The 24,913-nt window shown below is 51.1% G+C and overlaps 1 protein-coding gene across 2 annotated transcripts in view; it reads left to right on the top strand.

Annotated features, from left to right (window-relative positions):
* LOC119395155 (nuclear factor related to kappa-B-binding protein) overlaps positions 1 to 24,913 on the top strand; it is a 755,896-nt gene that overhangs the window by 602,963 nt on the left and 128,020 nt on the right. For both annotated transcript variants that reach the window (XM_037662442.2, XM_049415825.1), the window contains exon 14: positions 4,744 to 4,847. In XM_037662442.2, the coding sequence (XP_037518370.2) occupies positions 4,744 to 4,847 (104 nt within the window). The remainder of the gene's footprint in view (positions 1 to 4,743; positions 4,848 to 24,913) is intronic.

Below are 24,913 nucleotides of genomic sequence, written 5' to 3'. Positions count from 1 at the left end.
CATTGACAGCATGTCGCCGAGCGTTCGGTTAAAGCGTTCGGTTAGGCCATTCGTCTGCGGGTGGTAAGCAGTAGTTTTGCGGTGAACAGCATGGCACTCTTTCAGAATGGCTTCCACGACTTCCGATAAGAAGACACGGCCTCGATCGCTGAGAAGCTCTTGGGGTGGACCGTGACGCAGGATGAATCGGTGTAGTAGGAAGGAGGCAACATCGCGCGCAGTAGCCGCTGGGAGGGCGGCGGTTTCGGCGTATCGCGTTAGATGGTCAACAGCGACGATGGCCCAGCGGTTACCAGCCGAAGTCAGAGGAAGTAGTCCATACAAATCGATGCCCACGCGCCCGAACGGACGGTTAGGGCAAGGTAATGGCTGTAGACCTGCTGGCGACACGTGCGTTGCAGGTTTTCGGCGTTGGCAATCGAGGCAGGAGCGAACGAACTTCTGCACGTAGCGGTACATCCCACGCCAGAAGTATCGTTGTCGAATGCGGTGGTAAGTTTTGGATACCCCAGAGTGCGCGCATTGCGGGTCAGAGTGGAAGGCCTCGCATATTTCAGAACGCAGACTGCGGGGTATCACTAGTAGCCACTGGCGGCCGTCGGCGTTGTAATTGCGTCGGTGCAGGAGGTCGTCACGAACGGCGAAATGGTGGGCTTGACGACGCAACGCGCGAGTGGATGGTGTTGCCGTCGGATCAGTGAGCAAGTCGATCAGCGAGGTGATCCATTTATCCTTGCGCTGTTCGGTAGCGATAGTGTGAACGCTGATCGAAGCAACAGCTATGTGAGATACTGAGCAGGGGGCATTGTCGTCAGGCAAGGGAGAGCGCGAGAGGGCGTCGGCGTCAGCATGCTGGCGTCCGTTGCGGTACAGCACGCGGATGTCGTAGTCCTGCAGGCGAAGTGCCCAGCGGGCGAGACGGCCTGAGGGATCCTTCAATGACGACAGCCAGCATAGTGCATGATGGTCGGTGACGACATCAAATGGGCGACCATACAAATAAGGTTGAAACTTTGTAAGGGCCATATGATCGCCAGGCACTCTTTTTCCGTGACTGAGTAATTGGTCTCGGCTCTGGTAAGCGTACGGCTTGCGTATGCCACGACATATTCGGGGAACCCTGGTTTGCGTTGCGCAAGGACAGCGCCGAGGCCTACACCGCTGGCGTCCGTGTGTACCTCCGTTGGGGCCGTAGGGTCGTAGTGGCGTAGTATGGGAGGAGACGTCAACAAACGACGGAGCTTTGCGAACGCGTCGTCACACTCGGACGACCACGAATTTAGGGGTCCGTTACTTCCAAGGAGCTTCGTCAGCGGCGATATGATGGCGGCAAAGTTTCGTATGAAGCGTCGAAAGTATGAACACAGTCCGACGAAACTGCGCAGTTCTTTGACGGACGTAGGTTTGGGAAATTCGGCCACGGCCCGAAGCTTGGCCGGATCGGGAAGGATTCCGTCTTTGGACACGACGTAGCCGAGGATTGTCAGCTGCCGTGCCGCAAATCGGCACTTCTTCAGATTCAGTTGGAGGCCGGCGTTGCTCAAACGGGTCAAGACATGCCGCAGACGTTGGAGGTGCGTGGAGAAGTCCGGAGCGAAGACGACGACGTCGTCCAGGTAACACAGGCACGTGTGCCATTTCAAGTTGCGCAGAACGGTGTCCATCATGCGCTCGAAGGTCGCGGGCGCATTACACAGACCGAACGGCATGACGTTGAACTCGTACAAGCCGTCGGGCGTGACAAAGGCTGTCTTTGGTCGAGCGTCATCAGCCATGGGTACTTGCCAGTACCCCGAGCGCAAATCGAGAGATGAAAAGAATTCTGCTCCTTGGAGGCTGTCAATCGCGTCGTCGATTCGCGGCAGTGGATAAACATCCTTGCGGGTGACCTTGTTGAGCCGTCGGTAGTCCACACAGAACCGCACAGAACCGTCCTTCTTCGCAACGAGAACAACAGGAGACGCCCATGGGCTGTCGGAGGGCCGAATTACATCGCGTCGAAGCATATCGTCCACTTGCTCGTTAATTACCCGGCGTTCTGTGGGAGACACGCGATATGGACGTTGCCGCAGTGGTGGTTGGGCGCCAGTGTCGATGCGATGCGTAACAGCGGACGTGCGGCCGAGGGATGGTTGCCCGACATCGAAAGAATGACGAAATTCATCCAACAAGCACAGAAGCTGCGAACGCTGGACCGACGTAAGGTTGTCAGCAATGGAGGGACCAAATACATCAGTAGGTGACGAATCAGACGTGGAAACAGCACTGATGGTGCGGGAACTGGTACAGTGCGAGTCATCGGGTGCGTCCAGAACTTGTGCGTCTTCAACGGGTTCCACTTTGCCGAGACATTCCCCTCGAACCAACGTAACAATGCACGGGGATGGGTTGGTAACAAAAATAGCGGTGCTGCCCTGAGTGACTCGCACGGTCGCGAAAGGTACCAGCAACCCTTTCCTAGTGCAGACGCGGGCAGACGGCGAAAGGAGTGCAATGGTGTCGGAGAGACCGGCGCAGTAGACCGACACAGCCGTTGACGAGTTTGGAGGCACTTTCGTATCGTCTTTGACGAGGATCTTGCTCACTGCCGATGGACTGTCTGTCGGCGTCAAATGTGAGAATGGTGAGAGTTCGATTTCGGCTTGTGCGCAACGAATTACGGCGTCGTGGCGGGAGAGGAAATCCCATCCCAGGATGACGTCGTGAGAGCATGCCGCAATTACGATGAACTCGACGTCGTACAGAACGTCCTGAATGACGACGCGAGCAGTGCATACTGCTGTAGGATGGATACTCTGGGAGCTCGCAGTACGGAGGGACATCCCAGAAAGTGGCGTCATCACTTTTCGAAGTAAGCGGCAGAGTTTTGCGTCCATAACGGATACAGCGGCTCCAGTATCGATAAGGGCCGATGCGCGAACACCGTCCACAAGAACGTCGATTACATTCGATGGACTTCGCTGAGGGCTTTCACAGTTCGATAGCGTCGCAGCCCTTGCCTCCTGGACTGCGACGACTAGTTTTCCTGCTCTCGTGCGACCGAACGTGGCCGCATGGGTGACAGTGATCGACGTCGTGGAGACGGAGAGCGGCGAGTAGCTGGTGGTGGGCGTGACGTCGGCGACATAGGTGGAGGTGAGTCGTAGAATGCGCGGCTTGACTGGCTGGTGACAGGTGACGCGACTCGAGGCGGCTGCACGCGTTGACAATAACGTGCCACGTGACCGGCGTAACCGCAAGCAAAGCAGATGGGCCGGTTGTCGGGGGTGCGCCATCGGTTCGTCGGGGTAGGTCCCGCCCATGTCGCAGGACGCGATTGACTGGTCGGCTGCTGAAATGACTGCATGGCGGGCTGCAGTCGGGGCCGAGGGATGGCGTCAGCATATGTAGCCGGCACACCCGCCTCAAAGAAGGGAGGTCTAGCGGCGGCTTCGGCGTAACTCATTGGGGCAGCCGCAGGAATTACTTGGGGCGTCCTGGCGACAACTTGAGCGTAACTCTGGGGCGCAGGAGCCGGAGGTTGCGGGTGGTACTCAGGCATGACCTCCGCAATTTCCTGTTCAATTGCTCGGCGGAGAGGAGGAAGAAGGGTGGTCGACGACTGTTGAACGTGCGGCGGGTGGGCAAAGGCGAGGAGAGAGACCTGGCGTGCAATTTCCTCGCGCACGAACGACTTGACTTCTGCCAGCAACGCGGCCTGGTCAGATATTGCCGCCAAGCCAGCAAGCTCTGCGTCGCGTGATGGGGAGCGACGGGTCATCGAACGCTGCCGGCGGAGCTCCTCGTAGCTCTGGCATAGCGTTATGACCTCGGCCACTGTGCCAGGGTTTTTGGCGAGCAGCATGGTGAAGGCATCGTCGTCAATGCCTTTCATCACGTTCCGGATCTTGTCAGACTCAGACATGGTCCCGTTGGCCTTCTTACACAAGTCTAAGACGTCTTCGATATAACTTGTGAACGATTCACCGGCCTGCTGAGATCGTTCACGTAAGCGCTGTTCGGCTTGCAGCTTACGAACTGCTGGGCGGCCAAAAACGCTGATGACGGCGGTCTTGAAATCGGACCAAGTCGCAAAATCGGACGCGTGGTTGTTGTACCACAAGCTTGCTACGCCCGCGAGGTAGAATACCAAGTTGCTTAACTTGCCTTCCTCGTCCCATTTGTTGGGGATGCTGACGCGCTCGTAAATTGCGAGCCAGTCCTCCACGTCGGTGCTATCGGCGCCAGTGAAGATAGGTGGATCGCGTATACGGGGGACACCGGGACATGTGCTCGTTGCGAGAGGAGGCGTTTGCTGGGCGGCGTCTTGAGGCATGGTAGATGGCAGGGTACGGGATCGGAGCTCCAGGGGCATTGAATGGGAGCAGAGCACTCTCCACCAAATTGTTAAGGTGTTTAATAGACAGCACTCAACGACAATGAGTAATGGCGACAGTCACGGCAAGGCACGAACTCCCTGCGCGAGCGGCGTTCTTCTTCAAGCAACCAAAGAGGACGACCCACTAGAAGGCGCTGGAGAGGGTAACCCATTACCATGTCCCAAGGCTTCTCTACAGTTTTCAGGTTATAATGTGTAATGATGCCCTTGTGTTTCATCCTGTTCTCGTTATACCTTGTGACACTTTCTCAAAACTGATGTAGTTTTCATTAATGACCTCTTCTTCACTCATCTGAGGCCACTCTGAATAAAATTAAAATTAGCTTATGTTGGACATGACATGGTTTCCATCAAATTTTGTGCAGTGCGGGATGCAGCTGCTCGCCTACCCAATGGTGAGGGAACACGTGCTGACATATGCGAGCTGCTCAAGGACTCCCAGTACCTGGCTGAGGCCAGTGACCAGCAGGTATGCCACATTCCATGAGAGATCAACACAAGACTTGTGCGTTATATTTCTGGCATTTCATAGCTGATGCACCTATCACTCAGTAACCCGAGAGTAAACTTCATTTGTTCATTAAATGCATGATTTAGAAGGAAAAATGTTTTTTTATTTATTTATTTATTTACAGGGTTTCTGCTGGCTTCAGAATGAAGCCATAAGCAGGAGTGGGTAACATATGAATATAGCACACTGAACATTTTCACTATATATTACGCACAGAAAATGTCGCAAACACACAGTTTGGAACACGGTAAAAAAATAATAAATAATAAAAGATACAGTGCATGGCATGTTAATTCCACATAGCATAATACATATATGAATGCATACTAACAGGACATGCGTACTAACATCGCATGAAAACAAGCAAAAAGAAGAAGAAAAAAATCGTGATGACATCACAAAACAAAGAGTACAAATATGACGGGAAGACATGCTATAGGTTCTTTAGCTCCCCTAAGAACGAGGTCACTGTCGCCGCATCCACAACCCCACCAGGGAGGCGATTCCACTCGCGTACAGTTCGTGGGAAAAAAAGAGCCCATGTACGAGTTGGTTCTACAAGAAAATTCCTGTAGTTTTCTTTAATGATCTGCCCGCGTGGGTTGTCGTACGACATTTTCTATGGACAAGCTTGATTCAATGCCAAGCTTATATATTTCAATCTTTCGCGATATCGCCGCAGATGTAAAGCTTCCAAGTTCGCTGTCTGAAGCAAAGCACTGACGTAAGGCGATTGTACGAGCGAAAGATAAATCGAGCAGATTTTCTTTGTAGGTTTTCCAGTTTATCAATATTTTTCTTTGTGTACAGGTCCCCACTACGCAGGCATATTCCAAAAGGGGACGTATGTAGGTTTTATATGCTAATAGTTTTATTTCTTGCATTGACTGCCGTAACGATTTGCTATATTGCCACGCCCACTTCTTGTTTTATTTTGATGTATTCAAGTTTGACCAGCAAGGACAGTTATCAACGCTCGACGCTGTCCGCGAAGCAGTGTTTGAGAAGCTTCCCGATTGTAGTAGATCGTTTTGTAAAGATTGCGCGCCGCACGCGAATGTTCCAGCTTTGTCTAGAGATAACGCCGCCGCCAGCGATATCGCTGGAAAGTTCGATAGCGTCTGTATAAAAGCCGACGCGCTTGACCACTTGTCAGTTGATCGACGGTCGACGCTCTGTTCGCCGCTATCAGTTTATTGCTGTAGCTGGAGTTTCATTTTCCCGGCCACAAGTTCGGCCTAATAAAGAGTTTCATCTCAGACATGCTGACTGCTGCCTTCGTCGACGTCACGACCACGTGACATCTGGTGGAGGTGCTCTTCCTTCATGATCCGGACGCCCCCATCAAGCCGTGAACCCAGCCCCCAGCGCGGAGAAGACATCGACGCCAACCACGACCAGCGAGCTAGCCGGAGGCAACAAGGCCTAGCACCGGAGTACGGGCCTCTACCCGACAACACTCGGAACAGAAAGGCCAGGACCACGACTGCGGCAACGATGACAGACACTGCGCCACCGCCCGCGATCGTGATGCAGCAGCCAAGGGAGCCGCCGATCTTTCGGGGATCCTCATGTGAGGACTCAGAAACGTGGCTCAAGTCGTACGAGAGGACTGCGGCCTTCAACAACTGGGACCTCAGCGACAAGTTACGCTACGTGTACTTCGCTTTGGAAGACAGCGCCAGGACGTGGTTCGAGAACAGGGAGTCTACGCTGACAACGTGGGACATCTTCCGGACAAGCTTCCTCGCAGCGTTCACAAGCGTCGTGCGAAAAGAAAGGGCCGCCGCTTTACTGGAGACACGGGTCCAGCTCCCGAATGAAAAAGTGACAATCTTCGCGGAAGAAATGGCCAGACTCTTCCGCCACACCGACCCTAACATGACCGAGGAGAAGAAGGTCCGTTTCCTCATGCGAGGAGTAAGGCAAGAGCTCTTCGCTGGGCTCATGCGGAACCCACCCAAGACAGTCCAGGAATTTGTCTCCGAGGCCACAACAATCGAGAGCACGTTGGAAATGCGCACCCGGCAATACAACCGCCGCTTCATCCAAGACAGCGCAGTGGTTCAAGCTATCGGCTCCGACGATCTGCGCGAGACCATAAGGGCCGCAGTGCGCGAAGAACTTCGTCGAATGTTCCCGTCGTGCCAGGCTCAAGATGCCTCGATCGCAGACATCGTCCGACAGGAAATCCAGCAGTCCCTGGGCGTCCCTGAGTCAGCGCAGCCGCAGCTGCGCTGCTGCAGCCCGACACAACGCCCCCCCCCCCCCCCTCCTCGACCACGCCAAGACGCCACGCCGCCCCAGCAGTTCCGCCGCGAGGCACCACCGCCGCCACCACCGACGTCATACCGCCCGCCAGCCGGCCAGCGATACACGCCGAGGAAGACCGACGTTTGGCGCGCCCCTGATAACCGTTCGCTCTGCTACCACTGCGGGGAGGCCGGCCACGCGTACCGCCGATGCCAGTACTGACAGATGGGGCTACGCGGATTCACCGCTAATGCGCCGCGCCCGCAGCCAGGCGAACGGCCTTGGGAGATCGACGAATACCTCACCGGAACACAGTGGCAAGAACGACGACCTTCCCGCTCGCCGTTGCCCTGCCGCTACATGTCACCGCAACGCCGGCAGTACACTGGCCCAAACCGGGGCCGGTCGCCTAGCCCGTATCCGGAAAACTAAGGGCAGTAACCGATGGAGGTGCGGTTGCTGTACGACGAACTACCGAAGATCCTCCGCCGCCGACGACAACGCCGCAACAGAATCTAATGAACACGCCGCAAGCCGAACGAAGCCCTGACGTCGAAACTTCTCGGCCCGAGGAAGACCTGACGACGCAACGTCGAAGCAGCGGAACAAACCGACGCAGCCGTGACCCGACGCCGCGACCCAACCGCAACGCAAGACGACGAACTAGCGACCTCGACGTTCTCATTGACGGCCACAACGTCACCGCTCTCGTCGACACTGGAGCCGACTATTGCGTCATCAGTGGGCCTTTCGCCACGAAGTTGAAGAAAGTTAGGACTGCTTGGGAAGGCCCCGAAATCCGTACCGCTGGAGGCCATCTAATAACGCCGTCTGGAGTCTGCACAGCAAGAGTAACAATCAATAATCGCACGTATCCTGCGAGTTTCGTAATCTTGCAACACTGCTCCAGGGACGTCATACTTGACATGGATTTCTTAAACAATCACGGCGCCGTCATCGACTTAGGAACCAAGTCGATAACCCTATCGTCGGACAAAACGACACCGCCGGATACGAATCCATGTCACCATGCCCTCAACGTGCTCGAGGATCAAGTTACCATCCCGCCTCGCTCCAGCGTCATAATTCCCATCAGCACCGAAAAAGCTGAAGACATCGAAGGTGTCATCGAGAGCGATCAGCGTTTGCTACTAGACCGTGTCATTTGCGTCGCAAGGGGCATTGCTTGGTTGCATGAAGGAAAAGGAAGCGTGATGCTAACGAACTTCAGCCAAGAATACAGGCACCTAAGCAGGGGTACGACAATTGCATACATCGAAGAAATCTTGGCCGTCAGCGATGCGTTTGCCTTTTCAGATTCTGACGAAGCTACGATGACTACCCCAATACCTGAGCCACCCTTCGACGTAAACCCAAGTCTTCCCGCTCGCCAACAGCAACAGCTTCGATGCCTTCTGCAGAAAAACAAGGACTGTTTCTCGTCGTCATCGCGGGTCCGACAAACACCCCTTGCTAAGCACCGCATTATCACCGCATTACCGGGTTTCGACGCGGGAACGGGAGGCCGTGAAGAAAAAGGCTGACGAAATGCTACGCGACGACATCATCCAGCCGTCGAAGAGTCCGTGGGCATCCCCCGTGGTGCTAGTGAAGAGGAAGGATGGGACTCTCCGTTTTTGCGTCGATTATCGTCGCCTGAACAAAGTCACGAAGAAGGACGTGTATCCCCTTCCCCGGATAGACAACACTCTGGATCGATTACACAACACAAAGTACTTTTCATCGATGGACCTCAAGACCGGTTATTGGCAAACAGAAGTCGACGAGAGAGACCGAGAAAAGACTGCCTTTATAACACCAGACGGCCTGTTTGAGTTCAAGGTCATGCCTTTTGGTCTTTGCTCGGCACCTGCAACTTTTCAACGGGTTATGGATGCAGTACTGGCCGGCTTGAAGTGGCAGACGTGCCTCGTGTACTTGGACGACGTCGTTGTGTTTTCCTCAAACTTCGACGAACACCTTCGGCGCCTTGAAGCTGTACTTCAAGCAATCAAGACATCCGGACTCACTTTGAAGCCTGAAAAGTGCCGCTTCGCGTACAAGGAGCTCTTGTTCTTGGGTCATGTGATCAGCAAGGATGGTGTTCGCCCGGACCCGTGGAAAACAGCTGCCATCGCTGACTTCCCGATGCCCACCGATAAGAAGACCGTACACCGTTTTCTCAGGCATGTGCGCCTATTACAGACGTTTCGTCAAGGAATTTTCACGGATCGCCAAGCCACTGACGCAACTCACGAAGGCTGACGTTGAATTCATGTGGGAAACGTCGCAAGTTCAGGCATTTCAAGAATTGAAACGACGCCTACAGACGCCTCCGATACGCGCACATTTCGACGAGCACGCCGATACGGAAATCCACACCGATGCAAGCATCGTAGCACTCGGCGCCGTCCTTGTGCAGAAGACCGACGGATTGGAAAGGGTCATCAGTTATGCTAGCCGGTTGCTATCAAAGGCAGAAATCAACTATTCCACAACAGAAGAGGAGTGCCTGGCCATCATCTGGGCTACATCGAAGTTTCGCCCCTACATCTACGGCCGGCCCTTCAAAGTTGTGAGCAACCACCACGCCTTGTGTTGGCTAGCCAACTTGAAGGACCCTTCAGGTCGCCTCGCACGGTGGAGCCTAAGACTTCAAGAATTCGACATTACCGTCGTTTACAAGTCCGGAAGAAAACACTCCGACACCGACTGCTTGTCTCGTGCCCCCGTCAACGCACCGCCGCGGGACGACCACGATGATGACTGCTTCTTGGGAACCATAAGTGCCGACGACTTCGCTGAACGACAGCAAGCCGTCGCGGAACTCAGGGGCCTTGTGGAATACCTCAAGTGTAGGACAGCCGTTGTTCCAAAAGTATTCAGGCGGGGATTGGCGTCATTTCTCTTGAAAAACGACGTCCTCGTAAAGAAGAACTTCTCTCCGGCCCGGGCCAGCTGCCTTATCGTTGTACCTTCGGCACTGCGACCAGAAGTTCTGCAGGCCCTGCACGACGACCTGACGGCTGGCCACCTCGGCTTTTCCCGCACGCTCGCGAGGATACAGGAAAAATACTACTGGCCACGCCTTCATGCCGACGTCGCCCACTACGTTAAGACTTGCCGAGATTGCCAGCGACGGAAGACACCGCCGACTAGGCCAGCGGGACTTCTGCAGCCAATTGAACCACCTCACCGGCCGTTCCAGCAAATCGGGATGGACCTACTGGGGCCGTTCCTGACATCGACCTCCGGCAACAAGTGGATCGTCGTAGCAACTGACTACCTCACCCGCTACGCCAAGACAAAGGCCTTGCCCAAAGACAGTGCCGCCGAGGTGGCCAAGTTCTTCATGGAGAACATCGTCTTGCGTCATGGCATCCCAGAGGTCCTCATCACAGACAGAGGTACCGCCTTTACTGCGGACCTAACTCAGGCGATCTTCAAATACAGCGAGACGAGCCACCGCCGCACCACCGCCTACCACCCACAGACCAATGGCCTCACCGAGCGTCTAAATGAGACCATCGCCGACATGCTGGCCATGTACGTCGACGTTGAGCACAAGACGTGGGACGCTGTCCTTCCGTACGTGACCTTCGCTTACAACACCGCCGTCCAAGAAACGACGCAGATGACGCCGTACATGTTGGTCTACGGAAGAAGCCCGGCGACGACGCTCGACGCCATGCTACCGAACGTCACCGACGAAGAAAACCTCGACGCCGCCGCTTACTTACAACGTGCCGAAGAAGCTTGACAGCTCGCCCGCCTGCGCATCAAGACCCAGCAGTACACCAACAACCGTCGCTACAATCTTTGACGACGGTTCGTGGAATACCAGCCCGACGACCGTGTTTGGGTTTGGACGCCGATTCGCCGACGTGGGCTTAGCGAAAAACTCCCTCGGCGATACTTCGGGCCATACAAGGTTCTTCGACGTCTCGGCGCTGTCGACTACGAGGCCATCCCGGACGGCATTACAAACTCCCAGCGACGCCGCGCACGACCTGAAGTCGTCCATGTCGTGTGCCTTAAGCCGTTTTTTGCGCGTTAGCGAACCTGGGGACTCTTTTTCCTTTGTTATTGTAATTTATTTATGTATGCACTTGTTTTTTTTCTCTTCTTTGTTCTTTCACAAGCATCGGGACGATGCTTTTTCAAAGGGGGGCAATGCCACGCCCACTTCTTGTTTTATTTTGATGTATTCGGGTTTGACCGGCAGGGACGGTTATCAACGCTCGACGCTGTCCGCGAAGCAGTGTTCGAGAAGCTTCCCGATTGTAGTAGATCGTTTTGTTAAGATTGCGCGCCGCACGCGAATGTTCCAGCTTTGTCTAGAGATAACGCCGCCACCAGCGATATCGCTGGAAAGTTCGATAGCGTCTGTATAAAAGCCGACGCGCTTGACCACTTGTCAGTTGATCGACGGTCGATGCTCTGTTTGCCGCTATCAGTTTATTGCAGTAGCTGGAGTTTCATTTTCCCGGTCACAAGTTCGGCCTAATAAAGAGTTTCATCTCGGTCGTGCTGACTGCTGCCTTCGTCGACGTCACGACCACGTGACAATATTGAACTACTTCGATGGTGACAATATTGAACTACTTCGATGCAAAGGCACCATTTTCATCGCCTGTCATTCTCGCAAATTCACAACATGAATTGTCAAATATCATCACTACAGCAAACACGTGTGCGTAAAGAGAAGTGGCATTGTTTGAAGTTAGAACGGTAAGGAACTGCGCGATTGACGGAACACAAGAAGTAGTACACAGGACGAGCGCAGGCTAACAGCTATAGTACTTCTTGTGTTCCGTCAATTGCACAGTTCCTTACTGTTCTAATGTCATACCAACTAGCCCCCCAGTGCAGTTTACTTGGCATTGTTTGAAGCTTCTGGACAAAGAAAATTTTTTTGAAATGTCTGAATACGTGACAGTTTCTAAAAGGTTTCCATTTGGAAATTTTATCCTCCTAAATCAGAGTGTGAAATTTAATGGCCTATGAGGATGTAGTGTGTTCAAAAAGTTGCTTTCAATATTGTTGTAGTGGCACAAGTACATGTTTTTATGTATTGCCTCTAGCTTCTGGTTTGGCGAAAATGAAACCTATTGAAAAATAAATATTAAGAATAAAATATTAAGAATGAACCATTTTTTCATATTTTTTAAAATATTCCATCAAAAGTCCTTGCAGGCCATGGAATATTCAAAACATTTTTTTTTTTTTTGAACGACAATATTGGGGCACAAGTTAGAGCTCAGGCTTTCTGAGAATGTGAACTAAGAAAATGGGACACCGGAAGCAGAGTCATTCAATGCTTCTTATGGTCACGAAACTGCTGCGTCAGTTTGATATGGAGCCAGCGGCCGCTGCCAGAGGCGCAGCTGTGTTTGAGAGGCGATGTGAATGCTGCTATCGCTGGGGTTGTGTGTGGGAGAGCCCTGGTGTTTAAGCTTTCTAAACTTCCGCAACGGTCGCTTTGCTTTCACGCTTCTACTTTTAGCACTCAGCATGCATAAATACATTCCTGAACACGTTTTCTGTTTTAAAATGAGCACTTGGGAGGAAAAAAAACAGCATCGGACGCATTATTCGAAGGTCGCGGGTTCGGTCCCTGCGGACGGCAAGTTATCTTTTCGTCCACTTTACATTCTTCACATTTATATCCCAATTATCACAAATAACATCCCCTATACTTTCGTTGGCATTACTGTCTGTTAGTTCACATTAATACTGCTGCGTCAGTTTGATATAGAGCCAGCGGCCGCTGCCAGAGGACTGTACCCCCGACTTCCACTGCACACTCCTTAATCATACTAGTCGTTATCATTCATTGCGTCAACGCTAAGGTCGGTTTCCTCGGTTGAAGCGGCATACCTATTCTGAATTCCTGTACTTTCCCTCTCAGAGCTAGTTCATTAATCGGCTTCTTGCATATCAGTTTCCGCCGTTCCTTCCTCAAGTCTAGTTGAATTCTAGGTCTTGCCATTCTATGGTCACTGCATCGGATCTTGTTAACTACTTCCACATCCTGTACAATGCCCGGGTGGACACACATTATGAAGTCTATTTCATTTTTAGTTTCGCCATTAGGACTCCTCCACGTCCACTTACGAGTAGCCCGTTTTCTGTAGAAGGTATTCAAGATCCGTAAATTATTGCGTTCTGCGAACTCTACTAGTAACTCCCCTCTGGCGTTTCTAGAGCCGATGCCATATTCCCCAACTGCATGATCTCCAGCCTGCTTCTTGCCTACCTTTGCATTAAAGGGACCGACAACTGATTTTTTTCGACGCAGCTTTTTACGGCGCGACAGGAAGCTTACCCTTCGTAGCGTTTGTCGCTGCAGTGGTTTATCCTAAAAGCACTTAGTTATTTTATAAGCAGTATTTTTCGATCTGAAAGGCTCCAAACACGCATGAAGGCTTGCTCCAGCAACGCTGAGAATTGATAGCAATGCCGCTAGCCCTTGTGAAAGCTGTCGTTGTTCTGCGTTCGCAGGAGTTACTGTAGCTATGCTTAACCACCTTTATTTTGAGCTTTCCAGCCATTTTTGAAAATAGCAAGCTGTTACAATGAGATGATGTGGCTTTATACACCTTCTCGGTATTTGTACAGCGTTGTGCGCGCCTGCGACCAAGGTTGCCTGCGCCTGTGTCATGGATGGCTTTTCGCGGCATGGGATCATTACGCCAAGCGAAGGCAGCGCCACTTTGTTGCATACAACTAACGCAGACCTATATGTGCATTTTTATGGAGTAATATCTTTTAATATAAAGAAATGAACAATATTTCAGTACTACCAGAAAAGTCATCGAACGCATACACCAATCAATGGTCACGTGACCGGCTTCATCGGACCGTGTATGATTTTGCCGCCAGAGGCGCCAAAGGTCATTTTTCCCGACTTTCAATGAAGAAATAAAAATATAAATCCGCCTCTCACGAGATAAACAGGGTTGGTTTGAGTCAATGCGACGGACAACTTTCCATCAGGGCAGTCATCTCATTTCATGTTCTGGGCAGTTGTCGGTCCCTTTAAAGTCGCCCATCAGTACAGTATACTGTGTCTTTACCTTACTCATTGCTGATTCTACGTCTTCGTAGAAGTGTTCAACCAGTTGATCATCATGGCTGGATGTAGGCGCATAGGCCTGTACCACCTTCATCTTGTACCTCTTATTAAACTTAATTACGATACATATCACCCTCTCATTAATGCTATAGTATTCCTCTACATTGCCAACTATATTTTTATGAATAAGGAACCCCACCCCTAGTTCTCTTCTGTCAGCTAAGCCACGATAGCATAGGACGTGTCCGTTCTTCAGCACTGTATAAGCTTCATGTGGCCTCCTAACCTCACTGAGCCCTATTACATCCCATTTAACACCCTCTAATTCCTCGAATAGTACGGCTAGACTTGCCTCACTAGATAAAGTTCTAGCGTTATATGTAGCCAAGTTCAGATTCCAGTGGCGGCCTGTCCGGACCCAGAGATTCTTAGCACCCTCTGCGCGTCGCAGGTCTGATCGCCGCCTTGGTCAGTTGCTTCGCAGCCGCTGGGGACTGAGGGCCGAGGGTTAACCCCTTAAGTGCTTTATTTTTGAAAATTTCCCAACCAAAAGTGCCTCTTTTTTTTTATTGCTGATTTCGAATCTGATTGTACTAAAAAGTAGCTAGTCGATGTTGAAAAAAAATTTGTACCACATACTTAGTCAAATCGAAACACGGAGTAACGCAAGGGGGCCTGTTGCAGCTCCTGCACCAAAAGCGAGTTTCTTTTCTCAACTTCCCGTTTTCTCCTCATTTCTGAGAGCAAATGAAGCACTTTTGAAGAAACTGCTGAATATATTCCATAAGGTCATCTGGCGATGACAAGTTGAAAATCTTGTCTGGAATGGCCAAGAATGGAAAGCGAGGAGGCTTCACAGGAGGGTTGTCCGCATCACGCAGGATCCACTGGCGAGCACTTGCGATGTTCGCTTCCAAGCTGTTTTCATCATCACCGGAGGAGATGCTCAATTCACCGCCATCACTATCTTCACTTCCGGACACAAGATAAATATCTGTATCCGAATCATCATCACTCGAAGATGACGAAAATGAAAAGCTTCTTTTTCGTGTTGACGAGCCAGCTATGCATGGGTGGCCGCCACCGCAAGCCATCTTTTCATACAAAAACCGCGCTCTTTCCGCAGGAGAAAAATGAATTGTCAAGTAAATGCTACCATCTGGGGGATTACACGCAATCTAAGCTGTAGAAGAGCGCCTCTTGTCCTGAATGCTAGAGGGGAGTACCTATTCCGCTAGGACGATCTCTGCTCATCCAAAGCACTTTGGGGACAGTTTGGGCAGGACAAGCTCTGCTCGTCCAAACCAGTTAAGGGGTTAATTGGTGTATTTATGTGGGAGGTAGGGGCCAAGTACTACAACTGGGTGGCCAATCCTGCTCTGGTGAGGGAGTGCATTGCTGGCTGTGGTCGCCAGTGAGGCTGCACCCCAGGCCTTTTTTACACAGTTCCATCATCACGCTGGTAAGCTATCCCAACAGACGAAAAACCTCATTAAGAAACGTCAGGCCATGAAAGCCTCAAATGCAACAGACAAAATAGAGCTGGCGGAGCTTTCGAACTTAATCAATAGGCGTAAAGTAGCCGACATAAGAAAGTATAATATGGAGAGAATTGAGCATGCTCTAAAGAACGAAAGAAGCCTCAAAGCTATGAAGACAAAACTATGCGTAGGCAAAAAATCAGATGTATGCATTAAGGGACAAGGAAGGCAAGGTCACAACCAATATGGATAGAATAGTTGAGGTAGCATAAGAGTTCTACAGAGATCTGTACAGCAGCCGAGACAGTCAGGATGATAACGTAAGAAGCAGTAATAGCCCAGAGGAATCTGACATCCCACCAGTATTGACAGCAGAAGTAAAGAAAGCCCTAAAAAGAATGCAATGAGGCAAAGCCACTGGCGAGGATCAGGTAACATCAGACCTGTTGAAAGACGGTACAGAGATTATGTTAGAAAAACTGGCCACCCTGTATACGAAGTATCTCTCGACGGGGAGGATACCAGAATCTTGGAAGAATGCCAACATCATCTTGATCCATAAGAAAGGGGACGTCAAGGACCTGAAAAATTACAGGCCCATCAGCTTACTGTCCATTGTCTACAAGCTATTTGCAAAAGTAATTGCTAACAGAATTAATACGACATTACAGTTCAATCAACCAAAGGACCAGGCAGGATTTCGTACAGGCTTCTCAACAATAGACCATATTCATACTATCAATGAGGTGATAGAGAAATGCGCGGAATACAACCAACCTCTATACATAGCCTTCATAGATTACGAGAAGGCATTTGATTCAGTGGAGACATCAGCAGTCATGCAGGCACTGTGGAATCAGGGCATCGACGAAGCTTATATAAACTTAACGGAAGAAATCTACAGTGGATCCACAGCCACTATAGTCCTCCATAAAAAAAGCGACAGAATCCCAATAAAGAAGGGCGTACGGCAGGGAGACACGATCTCTCCAATGCTATTCACCGCGTGTTTACAGGAGGTTTTCAGGGCCCTAGATTGGGAAGAATTAGGGATAAGAGTTAGTGGAGAGTATCTCAGTAACCTGCGATTCGCTGATGACATTGCATTGATGAGTAACGCGGGAGACAAATTACAGCTCATGATTACTGAACTGGAAACAGAAAGTAGAAGAGTAGGTCTGAAAATTAATATGCATAAAACTAAAGTAATGCGGAACAATCTTGGCAGAGAACAGCGCTTTGCGATAGGTGGTGAGACACTGCAAGTTGTAAAGGAGTACGTCTACTTAGGACAGGTAGTAACCGCGGAGCTGAACCATGAGATTGAAATAACTAGAAGAATAAGGATGGGATGGGGCTCATTCGGCAAGCATTATCAAATCATGAATGGTGGTCTACCACTATCCCTCAAGAGGAAGGTATAACAGCTGCATCTTACCAGTACTTACCTACAGAGCAGGAACGTGGAGACTTACAAAGAGGGTTCAGCTTAAATTGAGGACGACGCAGCGAGCGATGGAAAGAAAAATGATAGGTGTAACCTTAAGAGACGGGAAGAGAGCAGAGTGGGTCAGGGAATAAACGGCGGTTAAGGATATCATAGTTGAAATCAAGAAGAAGAAATGGATATGGTCCGGGCACGTAGCACGTCGGCAGGATAACCAGTGGTCATTAAAGGGGCACTGACACAAAATTTCGCGGCCGAGATAACCTGCTGGATCGATTCCCGTGTACGTGCGTGTACCATCTGCAAAATATCGACAGCGAATAAAGCTTGGAAGTTATTTTATATGAATTTTGAAGTTCGCGAGCGCGATCCAGCATTATAGGCCGCACCTAGTGCATTGACACCCTCGGAGGTGACCCGAGGTGACCCCCCTACTTCCCCTACGTAACCGTTGCAGCCGGTACAAGTTATGATGACGTCGTAGCCGCCATTTCTGTTTTGACGCGCTTCCCGACGAATCGCTCCTCGCTAGCGGGTCAAACCTGAAGTGATTCGCCACGTCGAAAATTTCTTCCATCCCCGCCGCAAGAAAATCGTCGCCATCAGACGACGATGAGCCCGACGACGACAAACCGCGCGGAAATGCGTCACTGTTCTGTGTGCTCACGTCACCGAATGTTTCACTCGCTAGGTGGTGATAGTTGCACCCGGCGGCTTGTCGTTTTTGGAGCTCTGTCAAACCGAAACTGAGGCAGTGTCGGTAATGAGGAGCTTGTAATTAATTATCTGTCGCGCCCTGCAGCAAACGATGTGCCGTGTTATGACTAAAAGGCCCCCAGCAACACATTGCAGCAAAAAAACGCGGGGCGAAAATTTTTGTGTCAGGACTCCTTTAAGGGTAACTGACTGGATTCCAAGACATGGCAAACACATGAGGGGGAGACAGAAAATTAGGTGAGTAGATGAGGTAAGAAGTTTGTAGGTATAACGTGGCAGCAGAAAGCACAGAACTGGGTTGATTGGTGGAACATGGGAGAGGCCTTTGCCCTGCAGTGGGCGTATATAGGCTGATGATGATTATTGTGTCTAACAAAGGCAAACGAGCCCTTAAAAGTAGCCTTCTTTCTTTCAGCTCAAGACATGCAGCTCGCAGTGGTATCAGCCGAAAAAATACGAACATTCAGGGATTAACGAAAGAATACCAAGACATAATTACGAACACCATAGTGGGGGACTTTGAATGATTTTTGCCACCTAGGGTCCTTTTAGATCTACTTTTAGATCTAATTCTCAGCGCACTGGTGTTGTTTCATGTCAACCCCATCGAAATGCGGCCGCTGCGGCCTCGCAAGCTCCTTTCGTCTCAACACTCCAACACTACGATAGGTACAGCTTTTTAAGATTTCTGTCAAATTAAATACCGTTGTGATGAGGTGACTTGACGCCGCTCAGAAGACGACGAAGCGGCGCCGAAAGCATGCAAGCACGAGCACTAGAATAGGAGTGTTCACCCAGCTTGAAGACGCCTCCCTGCACGTGCCCGCGTGGCGCGAGAAAAAAAAAAGAAGAAAAGGAACAGGCCACGTCGACCGATCAGACGGAGCCAGGAGCGGGTGCAGAGAAGACGCGTTGGCCTGGTTGGACGTCAGCGTTCGGGAGGCCAACATCTGTCGGAGGGACCCGGTCGAGCGCCAACGCCCGAGGGACCTCGCAACGACGCGTCTTCGGCCCCGGCGCCCAGCGGACGCAGAGGAGCCCGCGACACCCCGCCTGGCCCTTCTCAAGCAAGACCCGCAACACAGCCACGACGCCAAGTCAAGGCCCGTAGCGTGAGCGCGGCGTTTCCTTGAACTTTTTCGTAAAGACGCTTCGCGTTTTGATTTTCTTGCTGTGCTTTTGTATTTATCTCGTGTGTGTGCATTTTTATGTCAGAATATATGTTTGTGTGCCGTGCCAGTGGCGTCCTCTTCCTTGCGGCCCTCACAAGCGTCTCTGACGCCACGCAGTAAACCTGCTCCCCGAACCAATATCATAACAATGGCGTCCGCGACGGAGACTTTCTCCATCATATACTAAGAAAGTCGGAGCAGTGTAGTCAGTGTTTAGCGAAGGGCTGCACGGAAGATGGATATTGTAGAGCTGATCGAAGCGGGCGAAAAGCTTGGTCTGCAAGGCGCGCAGCTTAAGGCATGGGCAGAAACGCAAGCAAAGAAGGTCCGTGAGGAGAGAGCACAAGCGCACGAGCTCGCATGCAAGGTATTTATTGCTCGACGCGAAAAGTTGGAAGCAGATATACAGAGGCTTCAGTCGGACGGCGAAGCTTACAATGCTGAAATGCAGAAATGTGTTCTGCAACACCAGACTTTTGACCAAGAATTGCGTGCAGAGAATACACACGCAAACAGTTTGATGCTCGACAGTAGCTCAGCATCTGAAAGCGAATCTTCAGGGTTACGGAGCGCTGTGAACTGCGCATCCCAACTGCACAGTACAGAGGTCGCAGTCGCAACCGATGACTCTCAGCGTAAGGGTAATAGCCAGGACATAATGTGTCCGGTGATGCTTTTCAATGAGCACACCATATTTTCTGATAGATTTCATGTCCAGAGAGAAACTTCTCAAAGTTTACTTCCTGATGGCTGTGGTAACTACACCGAGGCAGGTGAATTGCATGCTGTGGCAGGCACAGCAGACGTCATGAGCTCGAATGAAGGCCCTCTAAGTGCTGAGGTATGCGCAATGGCATCTTGCTCTCAGCAGATAACATGTTCAAAAATCGAGAACAGCGCCGACCTTCCTTCATGCAGCTTGGAATGCCAGCTAGGCAGACGAGCTTTTCTTGAATCAACCTCGTCTGACAGGAAGCGTTGCTACGCAAATAAAAGTAGACTTTTCAGGAGAACACGGAAGAACAAGCCCCGTTGTTCGAAGTATGTAGCGCGAAATCCTGACTGCGGACACAATGATAAAAGAAAGGAAGAGAGCTACAAATGCGGAAAATGCGAGGAGCAGACATGCTTTTCACAACGCGACAGGAATGCAGATGGCCACCAAAGAAGTGCTCATGGCCAATGCTACTTGAATGCATTGGCGTGCGGGAGTCAGCCTATATGGAGCGACAGTGCTCACCGTAACTTTGTGAGGTATAAGGGAAGTGTCTTTTCTTTGGGGCAGTCTAGCGCAGGCGTTATGGCTGCTCAGAGAGATGAATTCCCTCTGCTGTGATCTGCACATCACGAATGATCTGTCTTCAATTAGACAATACATGCCACTCACTTTTATTCTGTTTAAAGAATGGTTGTCTATCGCGTTAACGCTAACACTGTAGAAGTATGTCACAATTTTTGTGATGCTGCATAGTAAAAGTGCCTAACTTGGTTGTTGCAAAGCTAGGGGTATTAATTTACTCACTACATCCTGCAGCACACTTCTGCATAATAGTTAGAACAGACTGTGACTATTTCTGACTTTTGTTCATTTTTATCTAGTGTATAAATTTCGCTTGTGTAAGTGTGTACAGTGTTTGAGTATTCTCGAGTGCCAGTGTGTGCTGTCAAGACAGTGTGACTGGGATTGTGTCCACGTTGAAGTGTGCCCCTGGAACACTTCTTCAAATGGGGGCTTATGTGATGAGGTGACTTGACGCCGCTCAGAAGACGACGAAGCGGCGCCGAAAGCATGCAAGCACGAGCACTAGAATAGGAGTGTTCACCCAGCTTGAAGACGCCTCCCTGCACGTGCCCGCGTGGCGCGAGAAAAAAAAAGAAGAAAAGGAACAGGCCACGTCGACCGATCAGACGGAGCCAGGAGCGGGTGCAGAGAAGACGCGTTGGCCTGGTTGGACGTCAGCGTTCGGGAGGCCAACATCTGTCGGAGGGACCCGGTCGAGCGCCAACGCCCGAGGGACCTCGCAACGACGCGTCTTCGGCCCCGGCGCCCAGCGGACGCAGAGGAGCCCGCGACACCCCGCCTGGCCCTTCTCAAGCAAGACCCGCAACACAGCCACGACGCCAAGTCAAGGCCCGTAGCGTGAGCGCGGCGTTTCCTTGAACTTTTTCGTAAAGACGCTTCGCGTTTTGATTTTCTTGCTGTGCTTTTGTATTTATCTCGTGTGTGTGCATTTTTATGTCAGAATATATGTTTGTGTGCCGTGCCAGTGGCGTCCTCTTCCTTGCGGCCCTCACAAGCGTCTCTGACGCCACGCAGTAAACCTGCTCCCCGAACCAATATCATAACAACCGTGCATTCGCAGCAAAGTGCCAGCGGTGCCAGTTGTAAACATAGGCAAAAATACGCGCTGTTACACGTCCATTCGTGTGGCTATGATGCGGTATAAACAGGGAGTCGGCGATGCTCGGAGCTCTTGACAGGATGACTCACGTGGTCATTTGCATGGTGGTCGCATTGTCGATGAGCGAGATCGAGGTTTGCGCTTCGTGAGACACGAAGGAAGTCCTTCAAAAATTCTTGGAATGGCGTCAGCCTTTAGCGTTGATTTGTCGCTTTTCAGGGACATGGAGTCTCCATTGATGTTAAAGTCATACGCAGTGACAATGTCCGAAGCCTTGCAATCGTTCACACATACAGGCGTATACTTCGACTCAAAGTTAAAGTCGCCACTTTCCTGCAGTGGTGTGGCCCGCTTCTCTTTCTCGTGCTGCTGCTTGTCTAATGGTAAAGAAAACAACGACACCTTTCTGGTTCCCTTGTAGCCGGAACGGCACCCCGGCACGCAACATCTGTTAGGCATCCTAGTCCTGAGACAACGTTTCCGCTAACTTAAACATATCATATTGCCATGCCCGCTTCTTGTATTCGGGTTTGACCAGTAATGACGGTTAGCAACGCTCGACGCTGACCGCGCCGCAGTGTTCGAGAAGCTTCGCGATTGTATTAGATCACTTTGTTAAGATTGCGCGCAGGAGGCGAATAGTCTAGATTATTCCAGAGCTTGCGCGACCACCATTGATAAGACTGGAAAGTTCGATGCGTGATGTAAAAAAAACGCCGCGTCTCAACCATGAGCAGATTATCGATGGCCGATGCCCAGTTCGCCACTGTCAGTGTACAGCGTGTATTGCTGTAGTTTCTGTTTTCATTTCCCGGCCACATGTTCGGCCAATTAAAGAGTTTCATCTTGAACACGCTGACTGTTGTCTTCGTCGACGTGACAACCACGTGACAATATTCAGCAGCTTGTCTCGCACTGCACGAGTATTTCTATACGCGGATGGCGCAGACGATTGCCTCTGTGGTGCAGCGGCGGCGCGTTGCGGCATTTTCGAGCAGCGTATGAAGCTCACCCATAGCGTTGCGGTGCAGTTTCAGGACCATAAAGAGAATTGAATGACTCTGCCAGAAGGAAAAAGGTGAGAGTAAGCCTCTGGTTCATCGAAACATATCAACATTTTCAAACAAAAAGCAGTTTTAGTTAACCAGAATTATGATTGTAAGCATGAATGGTGTTGGTAGCCTCATCAAGCCTTGCTCTAAACCGAAGAGGGCCACCAGTCCAGTAATTAAGTTAGCTTCTGCAACAGTGGCAGAGATTACCATGAAGTTCAAAAATGTAACATTTGTGTAGTCAATATTGTCATGTGACAGTGATGGTGAACAAGGTGACAGTTAAGCTTGTAGAGACAAACATCTTTATTGGGTGAACCTGTGCCCAGGAAACTAAGTAACTCAAAGTACAAGCAGTGCAATCTGTACACTGATAGCGGTCATCACAGTTGTCGGCCATAGGCAATCTGAGCGTTGGCGGTACGTGTCCTTTTTTTTTATACGCGAATGGTGGAAATTTCCAGCATTATCGCTTTGGCTGAGATTAGCTTCAGAATAAACTCGACTAATTGTGCCATGCAGGCAATCTTATAGGAACTGTTGCGCTCTCGGAACACACGGAGACAGTTCACGCCGTCAGGCAACAACCACGTCTACATTTATTAACCTGCTTTTACATCACGACGAGCTCGCCACCCAAATCTAATACATAACTAGTAACACGCTAAGTAACCTTTTACAATGCCAATACAATACACAGACAACATAACAAACTAAAGACAACATAAGACATACAATGCACTGTGAATGCGGTGTCACTGACGTCCGACTCGCCACGAGATGTCCGTGGGGCCGTCCGTTGCCGATCATGCCCAACCCCAAAAAGAGACTCGTTGCTGTTTCCCGCATGCCCGCATATCCTCGTCCCCACCAGGCGACGCTGCTGGTGCCACTGCGCTAAAGTCCCTGGATATTTTATGGAAAGTGCCGTCTTTCTTTTGACTGAGCCGCAGCGGCGTACGCCCTCCTCTCCCGCGCTTTCCGGAGCGCCCCTCGGGCCGTCGCCCGAGAAGCGGGCGCGCACCATTTTTTTCTTTTCTTGTGTTTTCATTATTTGCTGGTGCTATCACATAGCTGTGACAGTCGCGGGTGCAGCCAATGCATAGGGCCAGCGCGCGCACAGCAGCCAGTTGGGAGCGGAGGCTCGGCTTTTTGTGAGATGATATAAAGGAGGAAAGCGCTGGAGAGGAGGAGTGTTGCTACTTTCTATATTAAGGGGCTTTACACCGCGCGATCACAGTGCCACCTCTCGCTTGGTAGCTGTTTAAGCTAACTGCGTCGAATCTACAGGATGAGCGTGCCATGTGGCAGAAACAACTTTACAGGAGGTGACAGCACCTCCATATTGTCTAGAACAGTCTGTTTCACAAACATTGCTGCGCGGACTGTGCCACGAAGTAAAGACACACGCTCCAAGTCCCCAGCAGAAGTGCCCCAGTTTATTTCAAGCACACCCTTTTATGTTACATAGTAGAGGGCGTCCCATAACCTACTCAGCTAGAGTTATATTGGCAGTACACATGCGCTCTCTACATCCCCCCTTTTTAAAAATAAAAGAAAGCAACACCTTGCTATCAGGTGTGCAACGTAAATGTCCCATGGCACACACAAGTTCAGCCGCACCGGTAGCCTAACGCAACGTCCAGACCGAGTGCGCACAACCAACGCAGGCGGACTTGATGAAGCAGCCGGGGCAACCGGTGGCGATGCAACTGGTAGAGGAGTAAGTGCCCTGGGAGTTGGATTGCTGCACACAGGCTTTGGGCGAATTGGAGTCTCTGGCAAGCTTCCAGATCCTTGTGTCGGTGGACTGGAGCTGCCGAGGTCTAGACCACCTGATGATGGAGACTGCTGCGGAACCAGATGTCTCAGGTTGCGGACGAGAGCACCTGCATCCGTCCGGACCACGTAGGAGCGTAAATGCTGCGCTGGGCTAAGAACAGTGCCAGCACAATCTGCGTCGCAAGTCCACACGCTCTCTCCCTCCACCATGGGCCGCAAGTCATGTGCAGCATGTCGACGGTCAAAATCTTGACGCTGACAACGTCGTTGGGCCGTGTTAGGCGGTTCTGGAAGCAACGCAGCCGTTGGGACTGGAAGGCGAGTCCTGACGCTGCGCCCTATGAGCAGCTGAGCAGGGCTGTACCCGGTCACGCCAGGTGCATTGCGGTATGCCTAGAGGGCCAAAGGCCAGTCCGGAGACTTCTTGAAAAGTTCCTTGACCGTCCGCACCATTCGCTCGACTTCCCCGTGTGACTGCGGGTACTTACTTGGGACTGCTGGTGACATGGGAGAAGCCGTAGCTCTGGGTGAGGACTCGGAATTCTGCCGACGAAAATTGAGGCCTATTATAGCTGACGAGGGTCTCTGGGATCCATGAGCGTCGGCAGGATTTTGTCTTGGGGGGTGCAAGCCTGTGTTG

This window comes from Rhipicephalus sanguineus, chromosome 5, assembly GCF_013339695.2.
Source record: "Rhipicephalus sanguineus isolate Rsan-2018 chromosome 5, BIME_Rsan_1.4, whole genome shotgun sequence".
Classification (NCBI taxonomy): Eukaryota; Metazoa; Arthropoda; class Arachnida; order Ixodida; family Ixodidae; genus Rhipicephalus; species Rhipicephalus sanguineus.
Note: the sequence above shows the minus strand (reverse complement) of the source record. Positions and strands in the feature narration are given on the sequence as shown.